This window comes from Tinamus guttatus, unplaced genomic scaffold (genome assembly GCF_059628265.1).
Source record: "Tinamus guttatus ecotype Peru unplaced genomic scaffold, ASM5962826v1 Tinamus_guttatus_pri_ptg000332l, whole genome shotgun sequence".
In the NCBI taxonomy this organism is placed as follows: Eukaryota; Metazoa; Chordata; class Aves; order Tinamiformes; family Tinamidae; genus Tinamus; species Tinamus guttatus.
The window spans coordinates 1,201,508-1,228,366 of NW_028288866.1; the positions used below are offsets into that span (position 1 = coordinate 1,201,508).

The window sequence follows — 26,859 nt, forward strand, 5'->3', positions numbered from 1 at the left end:
CGTGTCCCTGCATGCCAAGATGAAGATTTCCAGCTCTCGGCTCAATCCCTCGGGCTCCGCGGAGCCTCGAGCTTCCCGGCTGCAGGGGCAGCTTGGGAGGAGGAAAACACTGGCGTATTTTTACAGAAACCGGAGTCTCCCTGCAGCAGCAAATCCCGTAAAAGCCAAAGCTGAGTGAAAAGCAGCTTCAGCTGTTCTGGCTCTGGCTGTGACGGCTTTGGCCCTGGGCCAGGGAGTTAATTCTGCCTATTAACTAATAGCGTAGTGTTGTCGCAAAGATTCATTGCAAAACTTATGTTTTTAAGATATCACTTATCGTTTAAACACTTAACTCTTGATCCTCGAACGTGCACAGGCACCATGTAGCCCCGCAGCCACGCAGCAGATAACCAAAGTCACTGCTTGGGAAGACCGGGCAGGGTTGAGCCCTTTTCCCCTCAAATACCTGGTCTGGAGGATGAATTGACCAAAATAGCACTTTTTTTTTTTTTTTTTCCCCTGAAGTTGCTGCTCGGCCACTTCTTGGCACCTACTTAATCTCCTAAGGGATGGAGGGATCTGCCTCCACCTTCTGGAATGGAGCAGCATTTTCCCTGAATTTTGGTGGTCTGGGGGCAACCATGCAGGACCAGCAGTGGTGGGGCCACATGCTGCTGATCATGGCCACCCCTGCCCCACTCTACCTTCTCTGGACAGAGTTAAATCAAGATAAGGGCTTTACATCCCCTTTTGCCTGGCGAGGGGACCCGGCTCGTGCTGAAACGTGATCCCAGGAGCCCTTCTTGCTCAACCCGTTTGGCTTGTTACAGGGAGCTGCGGCTTCCTCTCCCTTTCAGCCCTTTTCTTCTGGCATTTCTTAGCTCATCTGTTGCTAAAGGAAAGATTCCTTCATGCTCTGAACTCTCCAGTACCAGAAGGGAGGTGGGGATGGAGAAGGAGAAAGGTAGGAGGTAAGTGGATGGTGTGGGTCCATCAAACCTTCTCTGGTGCTGGGACCTCCAGGAGGGCAGCAGAGCCCTGGAAAAGTTTCTGGTGGAAATACATCTCTTAGGGAGAACAGCAGAGATGTGTGAGGGGTAGAAGGCAGCTGGGAAGACGTGAGCTCAACAGCATTGGGTTAAATTAGGAAGCCAAAGTCAACTGTTGCGTTGTATTAAAAGATCTGCAGAACATTGGTGTTCCTAAAAATGAGTGTAACTTTTGAAGTTTCCAAGTATCCATGGGAACAAATTAAAGAGAAGAGGCACTTCTGAAGTGCTTAAAATAGATGTAGGGGAATTGGGCATGAAATTTGGGACATTTGGTTCAACAGCTCATTTGAGGTCAGCTTGTAATGACAGAGCTGAGCATGGCCAGGTAAACCCTAGGTTAGACATTGAGGGAATTATCCCATCATGGTTACAGGGGAACCAGCTGTAGGGTTAAAAGCAACTTGGGGAAATAAAAATCTGCAAATATATCTTGTCTAGGATGGCAAACATGTCAGGTCTTCCAGAAAAAAGCTGATATCGGAAATGAGCAGGTTTTATGGTAACAGAAAGAAAAGAAAATGTGTCTGGAGAGCTTGCTAGATTAAATAAAAGCATAGAAATAACAAGGAAACTCCAAATCCCCAGGATGTAGAGACATGCCATAGTCAAAATGATAAATCATTTCCCTGCATTTAAAAAAATACATATATAAAAAAAGAGGATTAAAAGCCACAGCAAGGAATAGGTGGAAGCATCACCAGCAGATAATGTTATGCATGTAAATATAATGAGGAAGATTTGATAACCATAAGACACGACTATCTGAAGATTTTTTTTTAAACTGTTATTATTATGGGAAATATTTTCATTTTAGTCTTTGATTATGTTATAGTTAGCCAGAAATAGCAATGTTAGAGAATAAAACTGCCCAGTGGGCAGCCTCTTAGGAACAACGGCCAGACGTTACACACCGACCGAGATAATGGCATAAAAGGGCACACAATTTAATTGCCTTAAGTTTAAAGATTTGTAAAAGGAAAGGATATAACCCCTGTTATTTTGTGGCATAGTCCAAAAATCCTGCAGAAAATGGTTTTTGGGTTGCACAAAGGGGAAAAAAAGCTGAAAAAATCAAAGTCAGGTCTCTGTTTAATACTAGAAAATTACAGAGTGGCATCCGCAAAATTGAGAATACTCTGATGGCATATAATAGGAGACAGGGGAGAAAACTACCTGTTTTTTTTTTTTCTTCTTCTTCTTTTTTTTTTTTTTTTGTCATGACTGGTGTCATTGGAGTTTTGTAAATTCTTATGAAAGCCACAGAAAAAAATGTGTCTTTATGGTTTAGGTTGGAGGGTCTCCTAAGCGTTGGCGCCCTGAGACAGAGGAGGTTTAAGAAAAGGCAAATATGGGATCCTATACAAGAGTTTGCTCTGAAATTGCTCCTTTTTTTGACAGAGATAATTACTGTAAAAGAGTCAACCCACAGGAGGCAAAAGCATCTTCTTCTGCAAAAGGAGGACAAAAGAGAGGCATTTTCTCCAGGCCACTCCAGAAAGGAGCAAGAAGGCAAGGGAGATAACAGTGGAGTGGAGTGAGGAGCGATGTGCAAACCAAAATGCCCCAAGATCTGCGGATCTAGAAGGTGGGAAGACACCAGGAATTGCGCTGTGTGTTGCATTAGAGGCATTTCACATTTTTTTCTTGGGTGTGGGAGCGTCCGCTCCATTAAGATTTTGGCTAAAATGTGACGGGCTGGAGCAAGTCCCGTGTTAGCAACTGAAGTGAGAGCGCAGCTGGAAGCCCTTGCTTTCTGGCAAATGCACGCACACGCTCTCCCCATTAATGTTTAGTCACTTATATATGTATTTTTTTGCTGAAGACTCATCCAAGCAATAAACTTGGACACTGAATTAACCATCCCTGCCCTTGCAGGGTCAGCTCTTCGTGCTTTTAACTCCTTAAGAGATGGTAGCAGAGGCCAGGAAGACCTGGTAGGTTCTGCAAGCAGGGGGAGACCTCTTGCAAGGTTTGCACTGGGATGGCAGCGGGTAACTAATTTGCTCCCCTTTCCCCTGCATAAAGAAAGGCCATCACAAGAAATATGGGTGAGGTTTAGGTTCAGGTTAAAAAGAAAAGGAAGAAAAGAGGAGGTTAAAAACTGAAGGAGATTATTCTTTACATGGACAGGAGGTGAACTGTGGAACTCCTTGGCAAAGGATGCTGTATACAAAAGAAATTACAGGAATTCGAGTGGAGACTGGACAAGATTTTGGAAGAGAGACACAGAAAAACATAAACTACAGCAGGGCTCGGGAAATCCCTGGATCTGCATTTGATTGGGGAAGTTATCTGTGCAGATCAGTCGGGACTCTGCAACCATCGGCCTATCTCCTTTCTGCAATTAAAGCCCTTTTTTGGGCCCACAGGAGCTACTGTGGAAGCTGGAAGCTTGACCTGTGGATTGCACCAACACCGGGACAGACCCACTGGACATCCCCATGCACCGACCTGGCACTGGAGCCTGGATGAGGACCTCCAACGTGCTCATACTGACCAGCTGCCAGCCCCATTCGCTCAGCTCCAGAGCTGAAGCCTGCTGCCTCCCATTACTCATCTCCAGGCTGCTATCAGATAGGTCTTTAATTTGCTTTTAATTAAAACAATTCCTTCTTTTTCCTTTCTTGCAATGGTTTGCATGCTGTCTGGAGGCAGGGGATTGCCAAGAACCAGAGTGGCTACGTCAGTGTTGGGCTGAGGACCGAGAGCAAACGCAGGGCACTGAGCAGGGGAGCAGAATCGAGTGGAGAATCGAGCAAGGTGACCATTCCATCATGCACTTTGGTCAAAAGGGGATTTTCCCTCTTTCAGCCAAGCAAAACTGTGTTTCTGTAAGTGGATGTTCCAGCTCACAAGGTGCTAAGCATATGGATCATCAGCAGAACTTCATCAGGGAGCCTTGAGGGCACATCCAACTCCTAATAAAACCAGCGAGCCACACCAAGATTGTCCCAAACTTCCAGGAACTGCTTCAGAACAAACTGTCCTCAAGGACAAGAAAAAAAGAGAGAAATAAAAACTTCAAAAAAAAAATTGTGCTACAGCTTCATTGTATGGCTACACATGTTCCTTTTCCTCAGGCCAAAGAGGAAATTTGATGACAAGGGGCATGCATGTTTGGAGCAAACACAAACACTGGCTTCTGGCACACAAGAGGTTTCTGACTCTGGGACCAGTCCCCAGAGGTCTGAAATACCAGATTTGACTAAAGGAATGGCCACAAAAGGGCCTCTAGCACATTAAGTCGGGCAGGTTTAATATAGGAATCTGCTCCCTGGGGGAACAAGCGAAGCATTTAGGGTCCTGACACATGAAACTCGAGTTAAATTGGTTTATCACCACCCATGAATCCTCAGCTGTGTTGGCAGTGCTGTAGAGGAACAGTTTCAGAACTGGCCTTGAAATCAAATTTATCATCTGCCACATCTGCCTTTGGAGTAGCCCAAAAGCCCAGGTGTATCCTATGAGCATGATAGGGATGTCTTTGCCTTCAGGAATGAATGGCAAAGGGCTGAAGACGACCAAGTGGGATAGAGATGTCCCAGTGCTGCAGCGATGGACACAAGGACCCTAGTTCAACACTGGGGAAACACAGGAGATGTCCCCCAAATACCAACCTTGGGCACGTTTCCTGCTGGCTGGACATCCCCGGATTCTGCTGCAAGCTCTGCAGTCCTCATAGGTGACAAGGACACCGTCAGCTCTGAGATGGCCATAGGGACTGCAGCAATGTAAGGGGTGGCATCGGGAGACGAGTGGCTGTGCCTAGCTGAGCCTTAGGAATGCTGCATGTGGGATGATGGACCAGAGACCCCATAGGGGATCCCACCAACATTTCTGGGTTCTGTGCATATCTCCTGGGGACAGATCTCTCTGAGCCACAAATGCCAGGTGTGCAGCAGGGATCAGATCCGCTTGCAGCACCCGAAGTTACTCCTATCCCACCGCAGCAGCTGGATGCAGATGTTGCCCCAGGCAGGGCAGCTGGGTATGAGGGGAGAAGAAGGGAGAAGGACCCTCAGTGCCACCACCGCATCCAACATTGGCCATTGCCCAAGAGATGTCACCTGAGGATGAACTCTTGGAAATAACACAAATACTGGTGCAAGGCCAGCATATTTTGGAGCAGTGGGATTTATCCTGAAAAAACAACAACCAAGACTACAGGGCTACATTGCCCGGAGCCAGGAACCTGCCTCCTTCAGTGCTCAATGGGCAGAACTGGGCATCTGCGGGGAGGAGAGCGGTGTTATCGGTCAGAGGGGGATTACGCTGCGAAACCTGCTCGTCGAGGATTGTATATTAACAGGATACGCTCGGCTGGTTGACAGGAAGCAATAAAGTAATTTGGAGGCGGCCGGGTGAGAGCGTGTGAGTTCCTGCGTCTGTGTTAAATCATGGCGTTAGATAAGCAAACGGGGCAGCCCTGGGTGCACGGAGGGCCAGCGCTGCCAAAAGGGACTTGGCCAGTGTGGGGAGTGGGGGCAAAAAACCCTCCAGGAGCTGCTGAGAGCCCCCCAAGCCGTTGCAGAGGGGCCGGTGGCCCGGTTTTGTCTCGGCCCCGGCGCAGAACGGACGCTCTGGTGCAAAGCAAGCACCGCTCGGTGCCCGAGAGACCCTCCCGGCGCGCGCTTGCACCAGACCAGCCCCCGGCATTTTCGGGGGCTTCAGGAAGAAGCTGCTCCTCCCAGCAAAGCCGGGCCTGGAAGCCTGGAGGAGGAAGGGGAGGAGAGAACCGAGAGGAGGAATACGTGCAAGGAGCGCGGCTGCGGGAGCCGCGGAGCGGAGCGCCCGGCTGTTGCTGCCTGCAGCGAGCAGGGGAGCTGCCAGAAACCATCAGGCGATTCAGGAGGAATCACATGCAATAAATGCTCATCTGCATTTTTTTTTTTTAATTTTGTCCACTTTCATGGAAGATCTGCTGGCCTCTATGAGGGGAAGTTTGCAGGGCTGACGATGCTATTTGTGCCCCTCTTCTTTCACACCATGTGTTATTGCCCCTGCTGCAGAAGCTCTGCAGGAACTGCAGTGTTGGTGCTTGATTGACACTGAAGACATCTAAATGCTCTTCTAAATGCAATACTGCTTTCCACCATAGGCAGAAGAAAGTCCAACACTGATATCTGATGCATATTGGACCTCTTCTTCCGTGTGTCAAGGACTCTTAGCTCCGCAGACCGCCAGGAAACCTCCCTTGGCAATGGATTATGCCAAAACTTAATGTCATTCTGAAGTGTCTAATGCTGCCATGTGCAGAAGAGGGCTCCTGGTGGACAGAGCACTGGTCCAATACGTTAGGCACGGCTGCACCTAACCAAGATGATGGTTTATGCAATGTTCTCCTATTTAGAGCTCAATCCTTGTTAACTGGTAATTGCAACTTCCACTCACACGAGCTTCTAGAGCTCCAGCAAAGCAAAAGACGTGCAAAGGATTCAGAGGGCTGCAGAGCAGGGTGGGCTTTTCACTCCCTTCTCACTCCCCAGGACTGCTGCTTCAAAGGACATTTATCTGCTAAGTCTCTCCCATCTTCATAGACAGCTGGAAAAGGGAAAACATTTCCTTGCTCTATCGGTATTTCTTGGTGACCTTGTTATGGCTGAATGCATCGGTCGTAGCACATCCCTGTCTGCGCGCCTCTCCTTGGGAAATAGCCAAGCGGAGCATGTGCAGGGGAAGAGGAGGGGAGCAGGGAATGTAACTGCGGCAGCTCATCGGGAATACAGCTCTGCGGCTCAGGGAAGCACTCTGCCACTGCCCGGAGAGAGGTTTCCCTGTTGGATAGGAACAAAATGCAAGGGAAGTAAAGGACAGCTGAACTGAAGGGAAATATCATGTGTATTTCTCAAATTTGTGGAGTTTTGGGGCTACTGGTAGGGAGGAAGGAGGTCTGGGACAAGGGATGAGAACATGCAGCCTTGTGGGCTTATTTTGAGCCTTACAAAGTGCAAGTTTAGTTGTGTTAAGAGGAATCACCTAAAGCTAAGCCAGGTGCTTTCTCCAAGAGCAATTACAACGGGGCAAGCTGTGGCTGTGGGCACCCATGGTGGGGTCTGGCCTCTGCCTTTGGATGTGATGGGTTATCATGCACTCAGGTGACACGGGCTCACACTTACCCTTCTCCTGGTTACTGGACAGAGGACCTCTCAAGGCTGATGAACCACAAAAGCGGCGGTGGACCTGTTCCACGGGTGCTGCTTGGTGCATGGCAGTGAGGGACTGTGCAGAAGCCAAGGGTTTTGCACTCTGGCCTCACACACTTCACTTCCCTGGGTCCATTTGCACTGACATTGTATAGCCCAGTCCAAGAGACCCTGATGGAGTTCTTCCATCCAGTCTTCCTTCCATGTGCCCATTCCCTGAGAGAGGAAGGCTACCTCGCACAGAGGAGGTTGCTGGCTAGTCCTGAGATGGCCATCTACCAAGGTGGTATCTCCTGGAGCTTGATGGGCATCGCTTCTGGCAGGGAGGGAAGACTCCCAGACCTTTCCTTCCACCATTCAACGGGACTGGGCTGTGCTAGTGAACCAACCAGCCATCTGGGTGCGAGGACAGTGCTACCAACCCAGGTCATGCACGGGGCAGCCTGTCAAAACGGTGTCACTCAGCAGACTGATGTGGTGTCCCATGGTGCCTTCCAGGCAGGCTTCAGCAGAGATTCCCTTCAGTCCGTTGCTGTTTGTGTCTAGCACCGTCTCACCCTGGGGAGCCACTCATCGTCACAGCGACCTTCATCACCCCCTCAGCACAAGGAATTCCCTGACCTGTTCAAGTGTCGTTTCCCTGCTCAGCAAAGAGAACAGGATTCCACAGATATTGGAAGTACTGCTGAGGTCTGAGCTGTTACAATCCACCTCTGACCACAGGATTCTGGAGCTCCCCAGAGGGGAAGGAGCTGCCACCATCTCACGCCTGCTCTCCACATCCATGTGCTCCAAAGCTTCAGGCATCCCTCTGAGCAGGACTGCTCCTCTGCTTGGGGTCCTGCAGAGACCCACCAAAGAGACCTCAGGTATCCCAAATCTCTGCTTCTCCATCACTTTTCCCACTCTCCCACAAAATCCCACCCAGCTGCAGGAAAGTGATGTTCTCCCTGTGCATGACCCAACCTCACCACAACAGAGCTGGAAGGACTCCTGGAGCACAGGCTGAGGCCACCAGCAAGGAGGGACCACTCCCTGGACTCAATTTGCACCAGGCTAGAAAGATATACAAGCTGTCTGAGCTAAAGCAAGTAAATAAATCTTCAGCCTGTATGAGAGGGAACATCACGCGTTCCCATACTGCTGCAGTATGTGCAAGCCAGGGACATCACCAGACAAGCTCATCGGTCCTGAAGACTTAGATTTGGGGTAGGTTGCTTGGATTCAGTTTCCTCTTGTGTCCAAGCAGTCCTGCAGCATCCCAGTTCTAGGTTCAGGTCCTTACACTGTGGTCCCACAGGTCCCCTCTGGTCCTGACAACTGGTGACTTCAGAGAAGCATCCAGCAAGTCTTCCCTGAGCCCCAGAGAGCTTCTTAGCAGGAGTTGTGCATTTCTCATAGGGCAATAACATCCTGGTGCACCCTGGTTCACATGGCTCAGGGCACCTTTAGCTTGGTGTGACCTGCATGCGCATGGTGGCTCTGCATGGGACCACCTCGCCTTAAGCCCCCTCTGGAGTCCCACCACGCATCTCCTCGGTGCAGGTCCCCCACCAGGACCCCTGAAGCCTCTCTGCGTCAGGGTGGAAAACGTTGCTCTCCAACGCGAGGAGCCCGCGTTGACCGCTCGACTCCCCTTGCAAGACGTTCCCATTGCTTCTCCCGGAGCCCCTTTCCCCTCCCCCTGCGCGGTGGGATTCCCAAGGCCCCCTCCCCGCCGGCAGTGCCGTATTGACCGCCGGGATGCGCGCCGGCGCGCCACGGCCTTTTCTTCCCTTTCATCCCATTCTGAGGCCCTGAATGCGCCGCGCTCGCTTTGGCGGAGCGGCGAGCGGAGGGAGCCCCCGCGTCCCCCCGCGCCCGGGGCATCTCTTCCCAGCAGATGGGATAAAAACACGCATGGAGCCAAGGCCCTAAGAGGATTTGCAAGCGCCCCTTTCATCGCCGGCCCTTTGTGTGCCTCCCGGCTGCCGTGGGACGCCTCCGCATCGCCGCCCGCTCCCGGAGAAAAGAATGTGCCCAGAAAGGCCTCATTTGTCCCCCTTGTTGGAGGGGACTGTCCTACTGTAGGTGCCCAGGGCCCCCGCGTGACGGCATCTCACCCCCCTTGAGAAAGGGTGACGTGCGACTCCCTCCCAGGAGGGCCGTGCGGGCTGCTTAACCCAAGGCTGCAAATAATAATAATAATAATAATAATAATAATAATAATAATAATAATAATAATAATAATAATAAGGTTTCCATTGCATTTGAATGTTACTGAATCTTGAAAGCCCAGCGCCTCTTTTTTTTTTTTCCCCTACCCCAGACAAAGCCACTGAAGCTGGGAAGCCTCCATGGTCCTGCACGGGGAGGAGGACCCAAGCAAGGGCTGCCCCTGCTGCCGAAACCCTACGGGGTGATCCCGACCAGGCCGGCAACATCGCTTTTCCAATGACATCTAGTGGTAAAGCTCGGGAAGAAAAGAAAATGTCGGCTGGGTTTCGCTGGCCAGAGCGCAGCCATCCCCCGCGGTGACGTTTTTGCCCTTTGCAGCACAATAGCTCCCAGGAGCTCCTAAGTGCCAAGCAATTCACCCCGAAATGCGTGCTGCCCCCAAGGCCACCCCAAAGAACACGTCAGGGTTGGAAATGGAAGTAGGTGCAAACCTATCCGCAGTCCTTGCTCCGCAATATGCTCCAGCATGTCCTGGCTTGCCAGCTGGTCTCAATAGGAGTTAAGTGACACAGAGGTCAGGAGAACTTCTGATCAGGTGGAGCACATGTCACACAGCTCCCAAAGCAGCAGTGTTTGCAGCAGCGAGAGGCATCTGTGGTGGCAGGGGGACTCTAAAGGTGCTGGCAAAGGTCCCTCACCCATGATGAGGTCCTCTCTAAGCGTGTCCATCCTGGCCGGGCTCACCTTGGGCATCCTCCCATCACCTGTGCAGACTCCCTGGTGTCTGATAATATTCAATCCTGGGTGTTCCCACAGCCTCTCTCATCTTTTTAGTATCTCCCATCCAGCAACCTTGTTGGAAGCTAGTGACACCGTGTGTCCATCTAACCTGGCTCATATTGGCTTGTAGACTCACATGCTCTCAGGTGACAGAGAGAATTAAAAGCTTTAAAACCTCTTTTTATTTTTATTTTTTTGGTGATGCTAAGCTCATCTCCCATGTCACAAGCAGACGCAATTGCGTAAGCCACAGTCTTTTAGGAAACCAGACCAAAAAGCCCTCAGTATTTGGGGGATCTGATTCATCATCGTTGAATACTTGAAGCCAGCATCCTTCATCCTCTGGCTGTAGGACAAAATTTTCTTTGTGGTGAAATCCCCATTTGTTCAGACCAAAGTTTAGTTTTAAAGAGCTCCTCTTAGGAAATGCAGTTTCTGAAAGATGTTTTTCTTCAGATGCTTTGAATGATGGGCTGCCCTGCTTCCACCCACCCAAGCAAAATGTTCTCTGGACCTTGCAAATGGTCGGCTCTTGAGAACATCATTTCTTCTTTTCATTTTGAGACACCCCTGCCAGGAGCAATGTGAGAAAAGGCCATTCAGGACAGAAAAGATACAAAGTTTTGGGGAAAAAACTTCAGCATCGTGTGCTGATCTGCCAGCTCCAATGGTCAAGGCCATAAGCAACTATTAACTCTAAACCTCCTCTTTACGCCCTACCTGCTGGTGGAGAAGGTCACCTGGACAGAGAAGAAGCACTCCAGGGAGGACACATCTGCAGATGCTTTCTGCTTGGCTGTGGGGATGCAGACATGGGAAAGATGGACACGAGGTTGAAGAAGAGGATGATGATCAGCTGCAACTTCCACCAAAACTCCCAGCTGTGTCAAAAGACGGTGCTAAGTAGCTGCCCCACAAGATGTGCAGCTGAACCTCCTTAACGTGATTGAAGGTGGATTCTGCAGGGCTGCAAATTGCTGAAGAAAACCTGGGCAAGGGGTCACCTGTGACATTGAACCAGCCCACCGAGCACTCCTGCACACGAGTGATATTAGAGGAAGGCTTGGGTCAAGGAAAGACCATGGGAATTTAAGGCAAAACGTGACTTCGGAAAGCGGTGGCTACTCGAAACCACCTGCGTTTTAATTCTGCCAGGGGAAAAAATATATATATTTATATACATACATATGTATAAACAAATCCCCAAACAACACCAGCTGTCTTTAAAAATTAAATACATTGAATCTCCGATCACAAACACTAAAAGGCGTTAATAATAAATGGGTCGTGCTTCTGCCCACCAGAGCTCAGGTTGCTTGGATTCTCTGCTGCGGGTCCTTGGGGTCACGGATGCACAGCATTCAGACCATGTTCCTGGCATCCCTGCGGTGTGTTTTGCAAGGGGAAAAAAGGAAAAGCCAAGAAAAAGGGAAATGGGGGATGAGCAGAACCCCATGAGCACGCCACGGAGTTGTAGGGTGATGAGAATCTCCATCACCTGGAGGACAGGTCACGTGTGGCCCTGCTCCAGATACAAGAGGAGGACATGGGGCTTCTTTGAGTGCTGTTGATGCTCAAAACCAAGGAGTTTGTCCCTTTGGTCACCACCATCCGCAGGGACATGGGAAAGGGCCTCATGGAGGAGGACGAGCTCCAGGATGGCTCCCAGCTGCAGCCTCCTAAATCTTGCACCCAGCCAGGTCTCGCACCTACAGGTCCTGCTCCTGCGCTCTGTAATTGCAGGCCAGATGCCCCAGGTCAGGCGTGGACCCGGGAGCTTCTTTAGCAGGGGTGACATTTCCTGGGTGACGCCGGGATTTCAACGTGGCCGCCCGCCCCGGGGCCGCCCCGGCGCGCGCCTGGGTGACCTGCTGCTGCCGCCGTCGCCTTGGTGACTGCACATGCCAACATCTGCAGACAAAAGCGCTCCTGGCACGTCCTGGGGACAGGAGGGAGCGCCGGGCAGCAGCGTTGAGCCTGGAGCTGCTTTCCCAGCCCGCGCGCCTGCCGGGGAGCTGCTTTGCAGGCTCCAGGAGTCCAGCCCGGGCTTTTTTGCGAGTCGGCCAGTGTTGCAGACTTGCAGATAATTCCCCTTTAAAAAGCCAGATGGGTATTTCAGGTATGTGTCCATGCACGTTTCCCCCCGGAGACCCTCCCGCGGCCTTGCAGCCCGTGCGAGGCCGCGCAGGGCGGCGTCTCGCTGTGCTGCGCGTTCCTAGCTTGCTTTGGCACAACCAGGGCTCCTTTGCAGGTAAATGCAAGGTGGAAGGGCAACGGGAGGGTGCTGCAAGCAATGCTGGGCTCCTGCTGCCCGCGTGCTCCTCTCGCCCGGTGCGCAGGAGCGCACGTGGTTTGCGTTCGGTGCCTGTGGCTGCTGCGTGCTCTGTGTGCTGATTTGCACGAGCGCTTGCCCCTGGATTTGTGCTGTGGATGCATATGTGATGGGGACAGGGCTTGTGGTGCCATCTCGGTGGCCCCCCATGCAGCATCTCGTCCCCGTGTGTGTATCCACAGGGGCAAATCGGATCTGGGGGCATCCCCCAAGGGGTTAAGGATGCAAGCAGGACCGTGCTTTGCTCTTCCTCAGATCTTCCCGCATCCCGTTCCCGTTTCCTGCTCCTCCTGCTGCCAGGAGACGCCGCTCCTTTGCGGAGAGAGAAACGGAGCGGAAAGAGCCGGGCCCGACGTGGAGGAAAGCTGTGCCCATAGCCGAGCACAGGCCGCGCTCCCGTATCCCGGCTCGTCCCCATGGAAACCCGCTCCTGGTCGTATTGTAGGTCACTGGTGGCTGTTGCAGAGCGAGGGGACAAGCGGCTCTCTGCAAGCTGCCAACGCCTCAGCGGGGCTGCTGGGCCTGCATCTTCTCCCCTTTTCCCGGTACCCGTCTCCGGAGAGCCAGGTACACCCTTGCATCCAGTGCCGGCATCGCACGGGATGCTCCCGCAGCCCAGCTCGGCTGCTCCTTCCCCTCCTGCATTCCCTTCCCAGCACGAGTGCCCTGAATGCTCCGTTTGAAGCTAATTCCGGCTGAAATCTGGTTTGCTTTCTGAACGTTGCTGCTTTAAATTGGAGAGATTGACCTTGGAGCGGGAGGTGACGTGCAGATGCACATCAGCAGCCCGGCGGGGCGGGCGGCGGGGGCCGGCGTGGGGGGGTTGGGTTGCTGAGCCGCCTCGGGGACAGGCCAACTATTTTATGAGTAATTTAATATCTGGAACACAGACTTTTCATTCCCGGAGATCTGCTGGGGAAAGAAAGAGCCTTTCTGCAGCCCTGGCGAAGGCTGTTCCTCATAAGGAGGCAGAGCAGCAAGAAGGGCTGGGATTTAACCCCTGGGTGGCCAGGGCTGAGCGGAGCATCTGCAACTCCGAGCCCGGGCACAAAGTAGGTGGGAAAAGTGGGAATTCCGGTGGAGCTTGAGGCGGAAGAGAGGCTGATCCAGGTGGCTCCAGGCCAATGCTGAGTGAAGCTCCCTGCTCAGGACATGCACCCCAAAATGAGCCACCCCATGGCACATGGGGATGGGGCCTGTGTGTGTGTTGGGGTGACCATTGTCAGTCAGGGATGTTGATGGTGAAGAGATGCTCGGGGGCAGCTCAGGAAGGTGCTGCTGGGGACAAACATCCGCCTGTCTATGGCCTGGGAGAAGAGCTAGGGAAGCAGAGGAGCGTTTGCGGGAGAGGGGGGACCACGTAGCCACCAGAAGTTCCTTCCAGCACTAACTACCCGCTCTGCGATGTGCTTTGATCTCTCTGCTTAAGCCTCACTTTGCATGAATATTGATAGGCGCTAGCACGCTGCGTCGCACCAGGTCCTGCCTGAGGCCTGGGCTGGAGCTTCTGCACAGAGAAAAAAACCCCAAATCCCAACAAGATGTTGCAGGAAAACAACAACAGCCTGCAGTATTCTTGCTGATTTCTGCTGCTATGTGCCTTGAAATAAGAAGGTTTTATTTCAAATCCTATCTGCTGTCTGTGAATATTGAAAGTCTTTGCTTCTAGTGAGCTTTGGGCCAAACTATTTCCTTGTTCTGGGGAGGATCCCAAGAAAACAAGCGTCCTGCTCGCTGTCTTTAGTGTCACTGAAGACTGTGCCCTGGTGTCTGTGGGTCAGGGTACCTGGCTGGGCATCTCTGCTCATTGAGGGCCTTCAGCCTCCAACCCAGAGCCTAGAAATCCTCAGACTGAGGCTGCTGCTAGCTCAGACATTAATTTTAGTAGGAAAAAATAAGTTCCTTTGCTGAGGTGCCCTGACAAAGACCTTTGCAAAAGTCCAGATAGATTATATCAAGAGGACCCACAGAAAGCTTCATGTTCAGCTTGCTCAACCCTGGTCTTTGCCTGCAGAGCTGCTTTCTGCCTCCAACCTCTCCTGCTATGTAGCGTTGTCCTACAAAGGCGACGGGCTTTACATTCATCTTTCTTAAATGTCAGTAGGTTCCTGGCACCTTGTTTCTCCGGGCTGGGATGCTACAAGCTCGTGTTCTCCTGGGCTGCGGACAGGGATGCTCCACACGGAGCATCAGTCTCCAGTGCCACCTGCCGGTGCAGCATCCCGGGCTCGAGCCGGAGCCGCCAGTGTCACGGTGCTGGCCACACCGATGCGAGGTGTCCCAGCACCCCTGGAGACCCCGGGGACTGCCAGCTCTGCTGGTGACAAAGCCACCTCTGGGGAGGAGTTTGGCTGAGCTGGGAGGTTGTTGTCACCCCCCCGCAAGGGCTAGGACAGAGGAGGTGTCCCCCAACCCTAGCAGGCTCTGTAGCCCCTCACCCTCTCCAGTGACTCCCCATAGGCCTCGAGTAACCCGTGTCCCCAGTTTTCCCGCTGTGTCCCCACTGCTAGAGACCAGGTTTCCTTTCTTTTGGGGACTTTCTCTGCGTGGCTCTATAAGGAGATGCGTTTAATCAGGGTGGTCTGTATCAGGAAGAGCGTTTATTGAGCCTGGTCTGCACCCTGGTGTAGAAAGAGAAGCAGTGTCCCGGGAGGTGATGATTAGCCTGGAGTTCTGCATGTTCCTCGGGTAGTGAGGGTATCAAAGTGTCCAGTTGTAGCAGAGGACCTGCTGCTTGCCAGGCTTGGCTCTGTCCTGGCCTGGCAAAAGGTCTATGATCCCTTCACACTTGCTCCTTGCTGCCCTTGGTCCGACCATTCCTGCTTCAGTCTTTGGGCCAGCAGGCTTGGGTACACAGTGTGATCTCTCCCATCCCTCCTCCATAAAAATACCCAAGAGCTGGGAAAGCTCCAGGACCAGGCTCTGAGATGGCGAAACAGAGGCAAACCGTGGGCAGGAAGCAACCAGCAGCATAAGGAGCTGTCATTTCCTGACCCTGGCCAAGAAACTCAGGGCATCGTGTCCGGAGCAGAGTTATTTCCAAGGAAGACCTTGGCAGAGGCCGGCTGCAGGGAAGAGGCAGCGGAGGGGGTGCAGGTGGTGTCCGCAGCAGACTAAGCATCGGGGAAGATCAGGAAGCCGGAGAAGATGCTGTCAGCCCCTTCGACACCCACGACGGAGTTCTTCTCTGTGGGCTCCAGCCAGACGGACTCTTCCGCTGCCAACTTGAGCACCACGCCGCCCGTGGTGACTTGGTAGCTGCTTTGCACGAAGTCACAGAAAGTCACCACCTTGTCACCCCTGCTGCCACCCCGGCCCTTCTTTATGTTGATGCACAGGTTGCCTTTGGATGTGACGTGGTAGGTGAAGTAGTAGATGCCTGGGATGCGGCAGGTGAAGCGACCGTAGCGGTTCTCGTAGTTGTTGTTCACGTTGGTAATGATGCGGTCGAAGCGGATGGGCTGCTCCCGCCGCGGCAGGATGCTGACCGTCCTGGCAGCTGAGAAGGCAGATTTCAGGGTGCTCTTGTGGTCACCGAAGTCTCCCTGAGGCCCGGGGGGACCCCTGAGACCCGGAGCCCCCTTTGAACCCATGGGGCCCTTGGGGCCGACCTTCCCAGGGTACCCTGGAGCTCCTGGCTCTCCCTTCTCCCCAATCTCTCCTTCATCCTCCACATGGCCAGGGGGACCTGGAAAACAGGAGGAACAGTGTTTACATGCAGCGTGGTGGAGCTCTGTGACCCTGCAGTCTCCGCGCATTCCCCTCCTTACCTCGCTCCCCTTTTTGGCCATTCTCTCCATCCAGGCCGTTGCTGCCAGGCTTCCCTGGTGACCCAGGGATGCCCGGGATGGTGCCGTAGGTCTTGCAGATTGTGGCGCTTGTGAGCTGCCCGCCAGCCAGGCAGAGGAGCACCACGGCCACGCTCCGCATCTCGCCTTCCCTCCTGGAGCAGAGAAAGGCACTATAGGGCCGCAGGTCCTTCAGCCATGGGAGGGATGAAGCAACCACTCTGCACGGCTCTGGGGAACAACACCCAGGAACAACCTCCTGGCAGGCAGGAAAAACACCCTACTGTGGACCAAATCCACCCTGCTCCTGGCTATGGGGGGACCAGACCCTTTGGGCATTGGAAAGCCTTTGCCCTGGGGAGGAACAAGTCCCTTCAAACTCTTATATTATAGTGTGCAAGTACCCAAAGCCTCTGCTGCACGAGTATTAAGTGCTGCCTTGTCAGCAGCAGCAGGGAAGCAGTGGGGTGTACTTGCTGCGCTGGGCTGCAGGAGGAAGGGGCTGCAGGACCCCTCGCTGAGTCCTAAGGGCTCCCTGTGGGCTCAGGAATTCTCCAGCCCACCCTAGGACCATCACATGTAGGACCAAAACCTTCCCTGAGAGCCACTGGGCCTTGTTCCCTTCCCTTTCCCTCTTCCCTTCTTCCCAATGGAGCTGGTGTCCCAGATAGGGATCTCCATCATCTCCAGCTCCAGCAGCCCCTTCTTTTCTGCCCCAGGCCACAGCAACGTGTTTGTTGCTCCTCCAGCAGCCCCGTGCATAGGGTGGCTGCGTTCCTGGTGCCGCTGGGCTCCTGCTGGCTCTCAGCCTTATAGGTAGGTCACTCTTACCTTGAGCTGCTTGCAGCACGAAGTGCGAGATGGACCAGGGCACACCAGAGTCCTGCTTGGAAATGGCTCTGGAGGGAAGCAGAAGTTTGACGCAAAGAAAGTGTTGTGAAAGGAACTGGCCACATCCTTTTTTTTTTTTTTTTTTTTTAATTTTCTTTAGCTCCCATGCTTTCTTCACTGGCACTTTCATATCCCCTACAAGTGCTACCTGCTAGCTCAGCAGAACATGAAGTCCTCAGACAACACCCTGGGGCCTTTCAGGCATGCAGGACTTCTGGGGCCTGTTTGATATCACGCTTGCTATGGGGAACACTTGCTGTGAGGTCAAGGTAAGTTGTGGGTAGTCCTTCAAGAGGTCCTTTACTTCATCTGTGTGGAACCTGCATAAATCCAGGCCATTTCTCTTGAGTATCATGCATTTGTGGTGGTGAAATTGTGCAGAATCAGGCCATCACCATGGTGGAAAACATACTCCTGCTTTGCTACCTCACTTACTCCTCCTTTGCTACCTCACTTACTCCTCCTTTGCTACCTCAGTTTCGCAGTTCAGCCCCTTTCACTTGTCTCTGTCGCAGATCAAGTCTCAATGACAGCAGTTCTCAGGGGAGTTCTGGAGATTTATAAAGGGATTTTGTGAGCATCCTTCAGGCTTCTCCACATCTATCTGGCTCTGTTTGGGAGGTGCCAGCAGCTTCAGAAGATGCAACATGTTGCCAGCACCCACCACCTTTAATCAGGCCCCCTGGCTCTCCTAAATGTTCCCAGCTGGAATATTTAGCTGTTCATGGCACAGCTGAGCCAGGTCTTTGCATGTGGCTCATCTCATCTCTAGGCAGCTCACTGCAGCACTGGGTGCTCACTGGAGGTGGCAACTCGAGACACCAAAGAAGAGCCATGTCCCAAGGCCATATCCACTAGCCCCCAGCAGCCAAGAGCTGAGCACCCTCTGCTTGGATGTCGTGGACATCCTGCTCAACCTAGCATAGGTCTCTCAGGTTTGTCCTGTCTCCACATTTGCACTCCCAGTGCTGAGTTCCTGCTAACCCCAGCACCATACAGCTCAGGCACATTTCACTGCTTGTTCTGAGTTGGCAGCAAAAAGTTTGTCCCCAGATAAGACTCTCGTGCCTTACACTGCATCATCTGGGGTGGCAGAGGCCTTCACGTGTGCTCTGAAAACAGTGGGGTGGACAGTGGTGAGACTGGGGATGTCCCATTTGCCCGTGCTTGGCTGTGGGCTTTGCTGTGTGGTTTGTGGCCTGTAAGAAAATTGCACGCACTTGGGCAGGAAGGGGAAATCCAGCAGCCCTGTCACCAAGAACCTTGGGCATCCCAAAAGCTGAGACTATGGTCACAGGAATCGTGTCCCACATCAGCAGAGCAAAATTGAGGTTACATACAGTGTCTTTCCCTCCCTGAGGACAGTCTGGACACCCAGATCTCTCTCATGCACTCACATATACATGCACACATTGCACTCCACAGCCTTCCAGTCGTGCATGGGCTTTGCCTGCAGAAAGCCAAGATGTGAAGTTAAAAAAAAAACAAATGCTGGGCCAGACACACTGGGAGGAAGTTTATTGATTCTTTCCATAGCCAGGTCATGGCAAAGCACCTGCTGCCAGTCTGCTCCAGGTCACTTGGCAGGGGCAGCAGGTCCTCAGGGGTTTCGCAGTGTCCCCATGGGCACAAAGGCAGCCAAATATTCTCAGTATTCAGCCCTCTCCCTCCCTAGCCTGGTTATTGGGCACCCTTGTTGGATCTTCCAGCCTAGCAGGCAAACTTTGCAGTGGTGAGGAGTTAGCAGAGACCAGGCGGTGAGTGACAGCATTTGCATGGCAAGGAGAAGAGCTCAGCACACTATGGTGGGATATAGCTGTCCTCTAGTCTGGGAAGAGCAAGAAGCCCGAGAAGATGCTGTCAAAGCCACTGATGCCCAGCATGCCGTTGTAATCATTCACCTCCAGCCAGGCCTGGTCCCCAGCTACCAGATGGAGGAGGATCCCACCCGAGCTGACCTGCACGGCGTTGGTCTTGTGGTCACAGAAGCTGGCCACCTTCTTTGTGTTCTTGTACAGCAAGACACAGAGGTTGGCTGTCAGTGAGGTGTGGAAGACGAAGTAGTAGAGACCGGACAGCTTGCAGGTGAACTTGCCCGTGGTGGTGTTGTAGTCGTTGTTCGTGTTGGTGATGGCGTGGTTGAACACCACGGGGACGTTCTTCAGGGGGTACACGTCAGTCTGTCTGGACACTGAAAATGCCGACTGGTGCTTCTGCTTGTAGCTGCCGGGCATTCCCGGCTGGCCAGGAGGGCCCATCCCGCCCCTGTCTCCACGAGGACCAGGTGGACCGATGGGGCCGGTCTTGCCTGGCAAGCCGGGACTGCCTGGTTCCCCTTTCATACCCTTGGGTCCTTCAGCACGAGAAATGGCTGGGATGCCTATGGGGTGGAGAGGAGTCAGACAGCATGTGGGGAGAGGGCCCTGCACCTCCTTCTCTGAGATAGGGAATGTTCCTCTCCCCCACCTGCTCTCCAGCCCCAGGAAAGCATCTATGCTCAGGAACCAGCAGAGCAGCTTGGAGTTCCTGGCTGCCCTGTTCAAACCGCCCTGAGCAGAGGCTGCCCACAGCACAGATCCAGCTGCCAGGATGCTGCTCTCCATGGCCCACGCTGGGGCCCGCAACCCCAGCAGATGAACAGCCCCCCACATTAACACGATTCCCCTCCTCGCTCACTCACCTGGCTCGCCTTTGGCTCCCTTCAGCCCATCCCGGCCATCCTTGCCCGGCATGCCCGGCATGCCTGGGAGACCTGGAGCCCCATAGCAGTTGTGATGATCTTCTCTGGTCGCTGCAGCCCCCACAGGCAGCAGAAGGAGGGTGAGGGCCAGACCAATGTGCTCCTGAAAGCTCTGCCCCATTTGGGTGCTCTGGAACACGGAAAGGGAAAGAGAGAATGAGGGGTGGCTTGGAGACCACAGTGTTAGTGAAGCACCATGCAACAGGGTGCCCGGGGCAGCCAGGTAACAAGGTTCAGAGAACCAGGGGCACCTGGAGATCTCCACGCTCCGAACCTCCCCTGGTCCAGTGGCTTCCTGATGAGATGCACCCTGCTGCAGAGAGGTGCTTGGGGAGCATTTGCTTCCCGAACCCAAATGGTCTCACCCTTCTGACATTGCTCATGGTCCTTCTTGCAAGTCCCTGTCCGCTAGGGATCTCCCAGCACCGGGTCTGTCCCTGCAGAACAGGTCATCCTGCCGGCAGACGTGCAGCCAGGGTGCCCAGCAGTGCCTCCTCCTCCTCCTCTCCCACCTCGCAGCTCTGCATCGTGCTGTTTGTCCCCCTCTCCCTATGCTGCTCACCCCAGGCTGATGCACCCCTCTATATCTCTTACCTTGGACGGGAGGAGGACACGGGGCACAAGGTCCTGCAAGGCTAAGAGCTCCGGTGCTGCGAGCGCTGCCTCCGAGCCCCGCTGCCTTTGCAACACCCTTTTGCAGGAAGGTTCCGAGCTGGGAGATGGCCCTTGGGCAGCTGGATCCCACCCAAGTTTCACATCCTTCTGCCCGAGCGCTTCCTCTGAGCAAGCACTTTCTGGTCTGTCTGCATTCCTCAACCCCTTCCATACCTCTTTTTCCAAGGGAAGAGCAGGGAGCAAGGTGAGAACAGACCTTGGCACCAGCTCTGGATGCAAGGAGAAGGGCTGATGCGAGACCTAGACAAGGTCAGCCTGGATGGGGGATTTTGGATTGATGGGGGATGAGGAGGTGACCAAACGGTTTTTCTCCTCCAGGGTTTTTAGCCTTCTCCCTTCCTGGGGTATCCACTAATCTCACTCTGAGCTGGAAGGAGAAGAGCCCTTATAGATCACCAGCCACCCGGATCCCCTTGCACCCCATTGGCAACACACTGGAGGACTATAACTGTATTTCCCATGACTGGGTGGCCAAGAAAGGACCATGTGGGTGAAGTCTATGTTCTGCTACCTGCGTTCACTCCTGCACAGGGCAGCTATCTTGGTTTCACTGGGGAAAACCACATCTAGGCTAGTCTTGGAGATCTCCCCTTCTCCTCCCCATAGGTGCTGGCTCTACTGGTGTTCTCAGCTCACTGCTGCCACTCTTGGGAAGTGGCCAGGATGTCTGGGGAAGGTGTGTGAACAGGAAAGAAAAACCAAGCATCTGTGAGGAAAGAAGGGGTTTATTTGTGCTGGCGGGAAATATGTGAAAGGCAGTGGTGGCCTCGTGCCAGAAAGGCCTTTGCAATGGTTAGCACAGCAAAAGCGGTGGTATGTGGTGTCTTCCCATTCAGGAGCAAAGAGTCGCAGCTGGGGAAGGGCCCTGGTGACAACTGATCCCCTCTGGCATGGGATCCCGAGCTGCAGGAGCCAAAAGGGCTGCCGGAGCCAAGAGTCCTCCTGACCAGCTCCAGCAGAAAGGCAGCCTCAGCACAGCCTGGAGGCCAAGGTCTCACTGAGTCGGTGGTCACCTGCAGCCTGGTTACCTCGTGATGCTGATGGAAGCAAAGTCTTGGGGCAGCAGCAGAGTTCCTGGCTGTCCCCTGTGCTGGGACAGCCCCAGGAGGCACAATGTAAAGCCACTGCATGCACCTGTGGAGCATGAGAACATGCACCCACATGCACAAAGATACTCCAGTGCTAAGCAGAACAGGTCCAACCAGGGCAGCGGGGAGCTGATGGTCCATCAGCCCATTTGTGGGAAGAGCATGAAGCCACTGAAGACACTGTCGGCCTCGGAGCCGCTGTAAACCGTGTTGCCCTTCAGCGGGTCGGTGGTCACCGAGACCCGGTCGCCCGCAGCCAGGCTGAGCACACTGCTGCCCGAGTTCACTTGCAGGATGCCGCGGGCGTTGTTGTCGCAGAAGCTGACCACGCTCTCCCTGTTCTTGGTGATGCTCAGGCAGAGGTCTCCGCTGGAGATGACCTGGTAGGTGAAGTAGTAGAGGCCGGGGACTCTGCAAGTGAACTCCCCGGTCTGGGCACTGTAGGAGTTTTCCTCATTGGTGATGATGTTGTCGAACACTACAGTGTTGCCCCGGCGTCGGGGGGAATTCCTCGAGGCCGAGAAAGCCGGACGCGGTTGCTCCTTGATGTTGCCAGCCTTGCCCTTGGCCCCCTTCGGCCCTGGCTCACCTGGGAGCCCAGGGGGTCCACTTGGACCAAGGTAGCCTTGATTTCCTGGACTCCCAGGAATCCCTGGCTCACCTTCATCCCCTTTGAGCCCACGGATGCCAGTTCTTCGTGATGGTTTCCCTGGGGAGAGGCAATGAAGAAGCTCAGTTGGTAACATGGCTGGCACATCTGGCATCCCAAGAGATCTGCTCCAAAAGCCCATGATGCTCCTGCCAGGAGGCCAGCGGTTCCCAGCACGCCCTTACCTGGCTCTCCCATGTCACCTTTCTGCCCTGGCCTCCCGTTAAGGCCAGGCACCCCGGGGAGGCCGTCCTTGCCATCCGGTGCCCGACACACACTCTCCTGCAGCCAGGCCGTGCCCAGCGCTGCCAACAGCACCCCAGCCACCAGCCAGAACTTGAGCCGCATCCTGCCTCTCCCTGCAAACACAAGAACAGGGAGGATTGGGGATGGAGGCACAAAATGCACACGCATGCACCAACACACACGCACACACCTCTGACCAAATCCCTGCATTGCAGAGACAAGCGTTAGACCTAAGGGTATCTCTTCTCAAAGTCTGTCAGGCTTGGGTGAGAAAAAGAGCAACCAAAGACTTTGCCCTTGCACCAACTCTTGCCATATCCTTCTCTGTGCCCAATGATTTAAAGAGCTGCAGTGGAAATTTGCTTCCCCAGGGTTGTTTCTCTAGCCCTTGGCATCCAGGCAGCACCAAGAGCTGCTTTCAGAGAAAGCTCAAGCCCTGGGACATCAAAGAAAATGTGCAGGAGCAACCCAGACAGGAGGGGAGCCCCCAGGACCATCCCACCACCCTGGGAGAGCCAGGGCCCTGCAGAGCCAGCACGAGGCAGAGACAGGCAGGGGGAATTCAGACCTGGGAGAGATGAGGGACCTGCCGAGAGCCCAGAGCTGCCCCAAAGCCCACAGCGCTCAGCCCTGCAGAGCCCAGAGGTGCCCACAGCCATGCCATGAAGAGGGGATGGATTTTACTCCCACATCGTCTTCTCTCCTTCTTCCTGGGGGAGAAAGAAGGGGCCAGGACTGGAGTGGGACTTGCCGTGGCCCTTTAAGGTGACTTACCTTCTTGTCAGCCTGAGGACAGAGCAGTCTGAGCAGGCAGCTCTATTTTCTTTCAGCACTTTGCCGGAATTGGGGAGGAAGAGGAGCAGGGTGGGGGGATGCCCTTGCGTGCACGGCAGTTTGCCTGACCGGGGAAGAGAAGTGCCGAGTTTCACTTCTTTGCACAGTTCCCCTTTTGGTGCTGGACCCACGCTCAAGTCCTGGCGCTGCCGGACATCGCTGGGGAATGGCTTGTTCAGCAGAAATGCTCAGCCTCATGCAGGTCCCTAGGGAAGAGGGTCCCATGCAGCCCGCTGTCCTCCAGGGTAGACACGACCAGGCTCTGGGTGCAGAGGGCTGCAGGCAAGACGGAGCAGACCTTGGTGTGTGCAACCCCAAGGGGCTCCCAGCCAGCCCCACTTTCCGTTTGACCACTCACCCCTTTGGATCCACTACAAGGAACATTTTCATCCTTGTTTGGAGGGAAAAAAAAGCCAAGCAAAGGGACCCTCTTTGGGAGTCTCTTCTTCCATTGCATCTCCAACCCAGCCTGGGAGACTGTGTCACCCGTCTCTGCTCTTCTCCTCTCCCCCCTGGCTGGACCAGGGACATGTAATGGACACAGAGAAGCACAAACATGCTGAAGATGCTGGGATGCAGATGGCTCTGCCATGGCTGGAGGTGACAGGTGATGTGGGCACTAGGTGGCAGTACCATCCAAGGGATGCTCCACTTGGGTGGATTGGGCTCCCCCGGAGCCTCCCTTGACAGCTTGCTGGCAGGATGATGAGCGGAGCGGGGCTATCTGCAATATCCAGCCTCTCCTCTGTCACCTCTGCTTGTCACTTCTGCTGCTGTCAGCGTTCTTCTGCGAGCTCCCCCTCCCTCTCCTGGCTTCATCCCTCGCCATGGTGGCATCAGAGACCTACATGTGATTAAGCATCTTCTTTGGCATCTTTCACCATGCTCTTTGTGAAGAGCATCATGAAAGGTCCAGCAGATACCTGGGTGCCTCAGTGGTTCATCAGGACCTCGTGGGATATGGTGGTGGTCTCCTCGTCCACAGGTTTGCCCACAAGGTCCCCCTGAAGGGAGTGCGACTGTGTCCTCAAACCAGCATTAGCTATGTGTGACCTGACTCAGAGCTGCAAAACCCCCCAAAAATCATGCCTTGCACCAACAAGCCAAGGGACTCTCATTGAACCTAAAGCTCTCCCAGAAAAGGAGACCACAATGACACCATTACAGGTCAAAGTGGCCCTGTCACAGCAGAAAGGAGTGGGTTTTTGTCGTCAGACAAAACTTAGCTCATCAGTCTATCTCCAGTAATACTTAGCTTTGGAGATCTGTCAGTGAGATGGTCTTTAATTCATTGAATACATGCCCTCCTAATGCAATATAATACCCATTTTTAATCAAAATGTCACCCAGTAATAAATCAGATGCCCAGAAGAAATGCAATTTTATTCTGTCAACACAGTTCCTTTATCAACTAGACCAGTAATCGTGTCAAGAAAAGATGACAGGTTAGTTTGAAAAGACCTACCTTCCACAAAAGAACGGTTTTGGACAGTAATTGTATTTCTGCCCTATTGCCCTTTGCTAATGTACAGCCCAAATGAGCCTGCTCCGTCATTTCATCCGGGGTTGATGGATGTTTGTATGCCAGCATCTCCATGCCCCATGTGTCCCCTTCATGCCATTTAAATGCTGAATTTCAGGGAGCTGGCCATAGATTTCCAGCTTCTCATGGAAGTTGTGTTGTGCCTGATAATGCTGCTTCCAGGTCCTTGAGACTCTTGACTGATGCTTCGTCTGATTTACTTGACTTTGGAGGATGCTGTTTTCAAGCCAGGCTTTTCTCTCCCCACTCCTGAGCCCTTCTCCTCCTCCTCTTGCAGCTTGGACATCTGAAACTCCAGGATATCCTTTCCTCTTCCTACATGTCTCTGTCCAGTCCCTCTCCAAGCTAGAACTTCTATAGGGTCCTTATCTACACTAAAAAGCAAGAAATAAAATGTTTTCAAAAATCCCCACAGAGCATCTCTAGGAGCAGGGAGGTGACCAAAAGACACAGTGACCCTGTGGATGCGTGGCACAAGCAAAGGGCTCGCATGCCACGAGGTGGCAGTGCTGTCTCAGCCACGCTTGGTGTCACCTGCCCATCAAAGCTCCTCTCCCTTCTCCGTGGGTGGAGGGACCTTCCGGGGGTCCCAGTGGCCACCGATGCCACATCGAAGTATGGTGCAGGTTACAGAAACAGCTCAAGTTTAGAGCATCCAGCCCCTAAAGGTTACCCCAATTGCCAAGCCTGTTTTGTTGGAAAAAATTCCAAAAAAAATCCAAATTGTTGGAAAAGTCTTTTCTTTATTGGAGATATACTGATGCTCCTCAGAGCAGGTACGACGGGGAAGGATAGGTTTTAAAGCCAGGATTTCACGTTCTAGCACATCCGTGCTGGCTCATGGGATGAGAGCGGAGAGACGAGTGCTGAGCAGCCCTGGGCAATGCTGGGAAAGCCTGTCCCATCCCTCCTCCTCCTCTTCTCCGCTATGGATGTCAGAGCTTGTCATTACTTGACATCTATTGGTTAATTTAGCTGATTGTTCCCCGTCCTTTAATGTATCCCTTATTTATTTATTCGCTAGTGCAACAAGCAGTTCCAGATTGATCACTTTGGCATGTAAATGAGCTGCTCTAATGCTTGTCACTGAAATTTGTGGATTGGGAGAGTTTGCAATCTGACACAGTCGGAATCTAAATTGCAGCATTTCAGGCGATGATGGCTGGAATAAGCCAGGGTGTAGATGCCGTAAATAAAATGGGATTAGAGCAGGGTGCCTGGAGCTATGCTGACAACACGCCAGGAGCCCTGGGCCATGCAACAGGAGTACCTGCCTGCAAACCCCATTCCTCCCGGGGTTGAGGAGGAAACAAGAAATGCAAAAGCAGGTGCTTTGGGATCAATGGGACTTGGCCCATGGCGAAAGTCTGTTTCCGTGGGTAATTGGAGGGGGTTGATGAGATGAGCATGGCAAAAAGCTCCGTGAGAATCCTGCCCATGGTCCCACCATGCCCTACTGTGGTAGGTGGTGATGGTTTCCTTGTCACCATGGATGAGGGCCAAAACTCTGCCAAAAGTCATGGGAGAAAAATGGGCACGTCCAGAAGAGAATTCTCCCTATATCAAGATAAGTAAGAGCCCGTTGAAGCTTGGGCTGTCACAACCAGCAAGCCTCCTGCCACCACCTGTGGTGGATAGATGAAGACCTGTCTGCTCCCCATCTGCCTCTCCTAGGGCCCAGTGCACAGAGCTCTGCCTCTGAAGGAGGTAAAGAAGAAGGTAAAACCTTGGTGAAGCCTGAAAGCAGCTTCAGTGCCATGGTCTGGTTTCCCTAACACAGAAAACGAAGTGGAAGTTTCCTGCAGCCAAGTGTTAGCATTAAGTGGGTCAGTGGCAGCTGGAGCTCCACGCCAGCTGGAGACTATTACAACTTATTTCTATTATGACTCACAACAGTGGCTGCTCCAGGAACTTGACTTCCCTCTAACTGACCTTGGCTGCTGGATCGATCTGAAGTTGAAA

General features: G+C 53.3%; 3 protein-coding genes across 5 annotated transcripts; all 3 read right to left on the minus strand.

Annotated features, from left to right (window-relative positions):
* Window positions 1-15,530: 15,530 nt before the first annotated feature.
* Window positions 15,531-17,201, minus strand: C1QB (complement C1q B chain). 3 transcript variants are annotated; one of them, XM_088529577.1, is made up of 3 exons: window positions 17,063-17,201; window positions 16,214-16,386; window positions 15,532-16,131 (listed from the first exon to the last, which is right to left on the minus strand). In XM_088529577.1, the coding sequence occupies exons 1-3, from the start codon at window positions 17,185-17,187 to the stop codon at window positions 15,557-15,559; spliced, it is 873 nt and encodes a 290-aa protein (XP_088385703.1). In that variant the 5' UTR covers window positions 17,188-17,201; the 3' UTR covers window positions 15,532-15,556. The 3 variants fall into 3 exon arrangements, with proteins under 3 accessions (XP_010224505.2, XP_088385703.1, XP_088385705.1); XM_088529579.1 differs by having other exon boundaries at window positions 16,214-16,404; window positions 17,063-17,191; XM_010226203.2 differs by lacking the exon at window positions 17,063-17,201 and having other exon boundaries at window positions 15,531-16,131.
* Window positions 17,202-18,816: 1,615 nt separating this feature from the next.
* C1QC (complement C1q C chain) lies at window positions 18,817-20,015 on the minus strand. Its single transcript, XM_010226205.2, has 2 exons — window positions 19,803-20,015; window positions 18,817-19,502 (listed from the first exon to the last, which is right to left on the minus strand). The coding sequence occupies exons 1-2, from the start codon at window positions 19,981-19,983 to the stop codon at window positions 18,946-18,948; spliced, it is 738 nt and encodes a 245-aa protein (XP_010224507.2). The 5' UTR covers window positions 19,984-20,015; the 3' UTR covers window positions 18,817-18,945.
* A 1,229-nt stretch (window positions 20,016-21,244) lies between these two features.
* Window positions 21,245-23,487, minus strand: C1QA (complement C1q A chain). The gene is made up of 3 exons (XM_088529581.1): window positions 23,295-23,487; window positions 22,460-22,633; window positions 21,245-22,334 (listed from the first exon to the last, which is right to left on the minus strand). Exons 2-3 carry the CDS (start codon window positions 22,620-22,622, stop codon window positions 21,766-21,768), a joined length of 732 nt encoding a protein of 243 aa, XP_088385707.1. The 5' UTR covers window positions 22,623-22,633; window positions 23,295-23,487; the 3' UTR covers window positions 21,245-21,765.
* Between the last annotated feature and the right edge of the window lie 3,372 nt (window positions 23,488-26,859).

What these genes read in the sequence shown, in the direction of transcription:
- C1QB (XM_088529579.1), bottom strand. Translation starts at nt 17,187, where the DNA reads ATGTGGCCAGTTCCTTTCACAACACTTTCTTTGCGTCAAACTTCTGCT. An exon ending in CGTGCTGCAAGCAGCTCAAG is followed by an intron (nt 16,405 to 17,062) that starts GTAAGAGTGACC and finishes GCGGCCCTATAG; the next exon opens with TGCCTTTCTCTGCTCCAGGA. An exon ending in TGGCCAAAAAGGGGAGCGAG is followed by an intron (nt 16,132 to 16,213) that starts GTAAGGAGGGGA and finishes CCTGTTTTCCAG; the next exon opens with GTCCCCCTGGCCATGTGGAG.
- C1QC (XM_010226205.2), bottom strand. Translation starts at nt 19,983, where the DNA reads ATGGGGCAGAGCTTTCAGGAGCACATTGGTCTGGCCCTCACCCTCCTT. An exon ending in GGGAGCCAAAGGCGAGCCAG is followed by an intron (nt 19,503 to 19,802) that starts GTGAGTGAGCGA and finishes TCCACCCCATAG; the next exon opens with GCATCCCAGCCATTTCTCGT.
- C1QA (XM_088529581.1), bottom strand. Translation starts at nt 22,622, where the DNA reads ATGCGGCTCAAGTTCTGGCTGGTGGCTGGGGTGCTGTTGGCAGCGCTG. An exon ending in AGGTGACATGGGAGAGCCAG is followed by an intron (nt 22,335 to 22,459) that starts GTAAGGGCGTGC and finishes GCCTCTCCCCAG; the next exon opens with GGAAACCATCACGAAGAACT.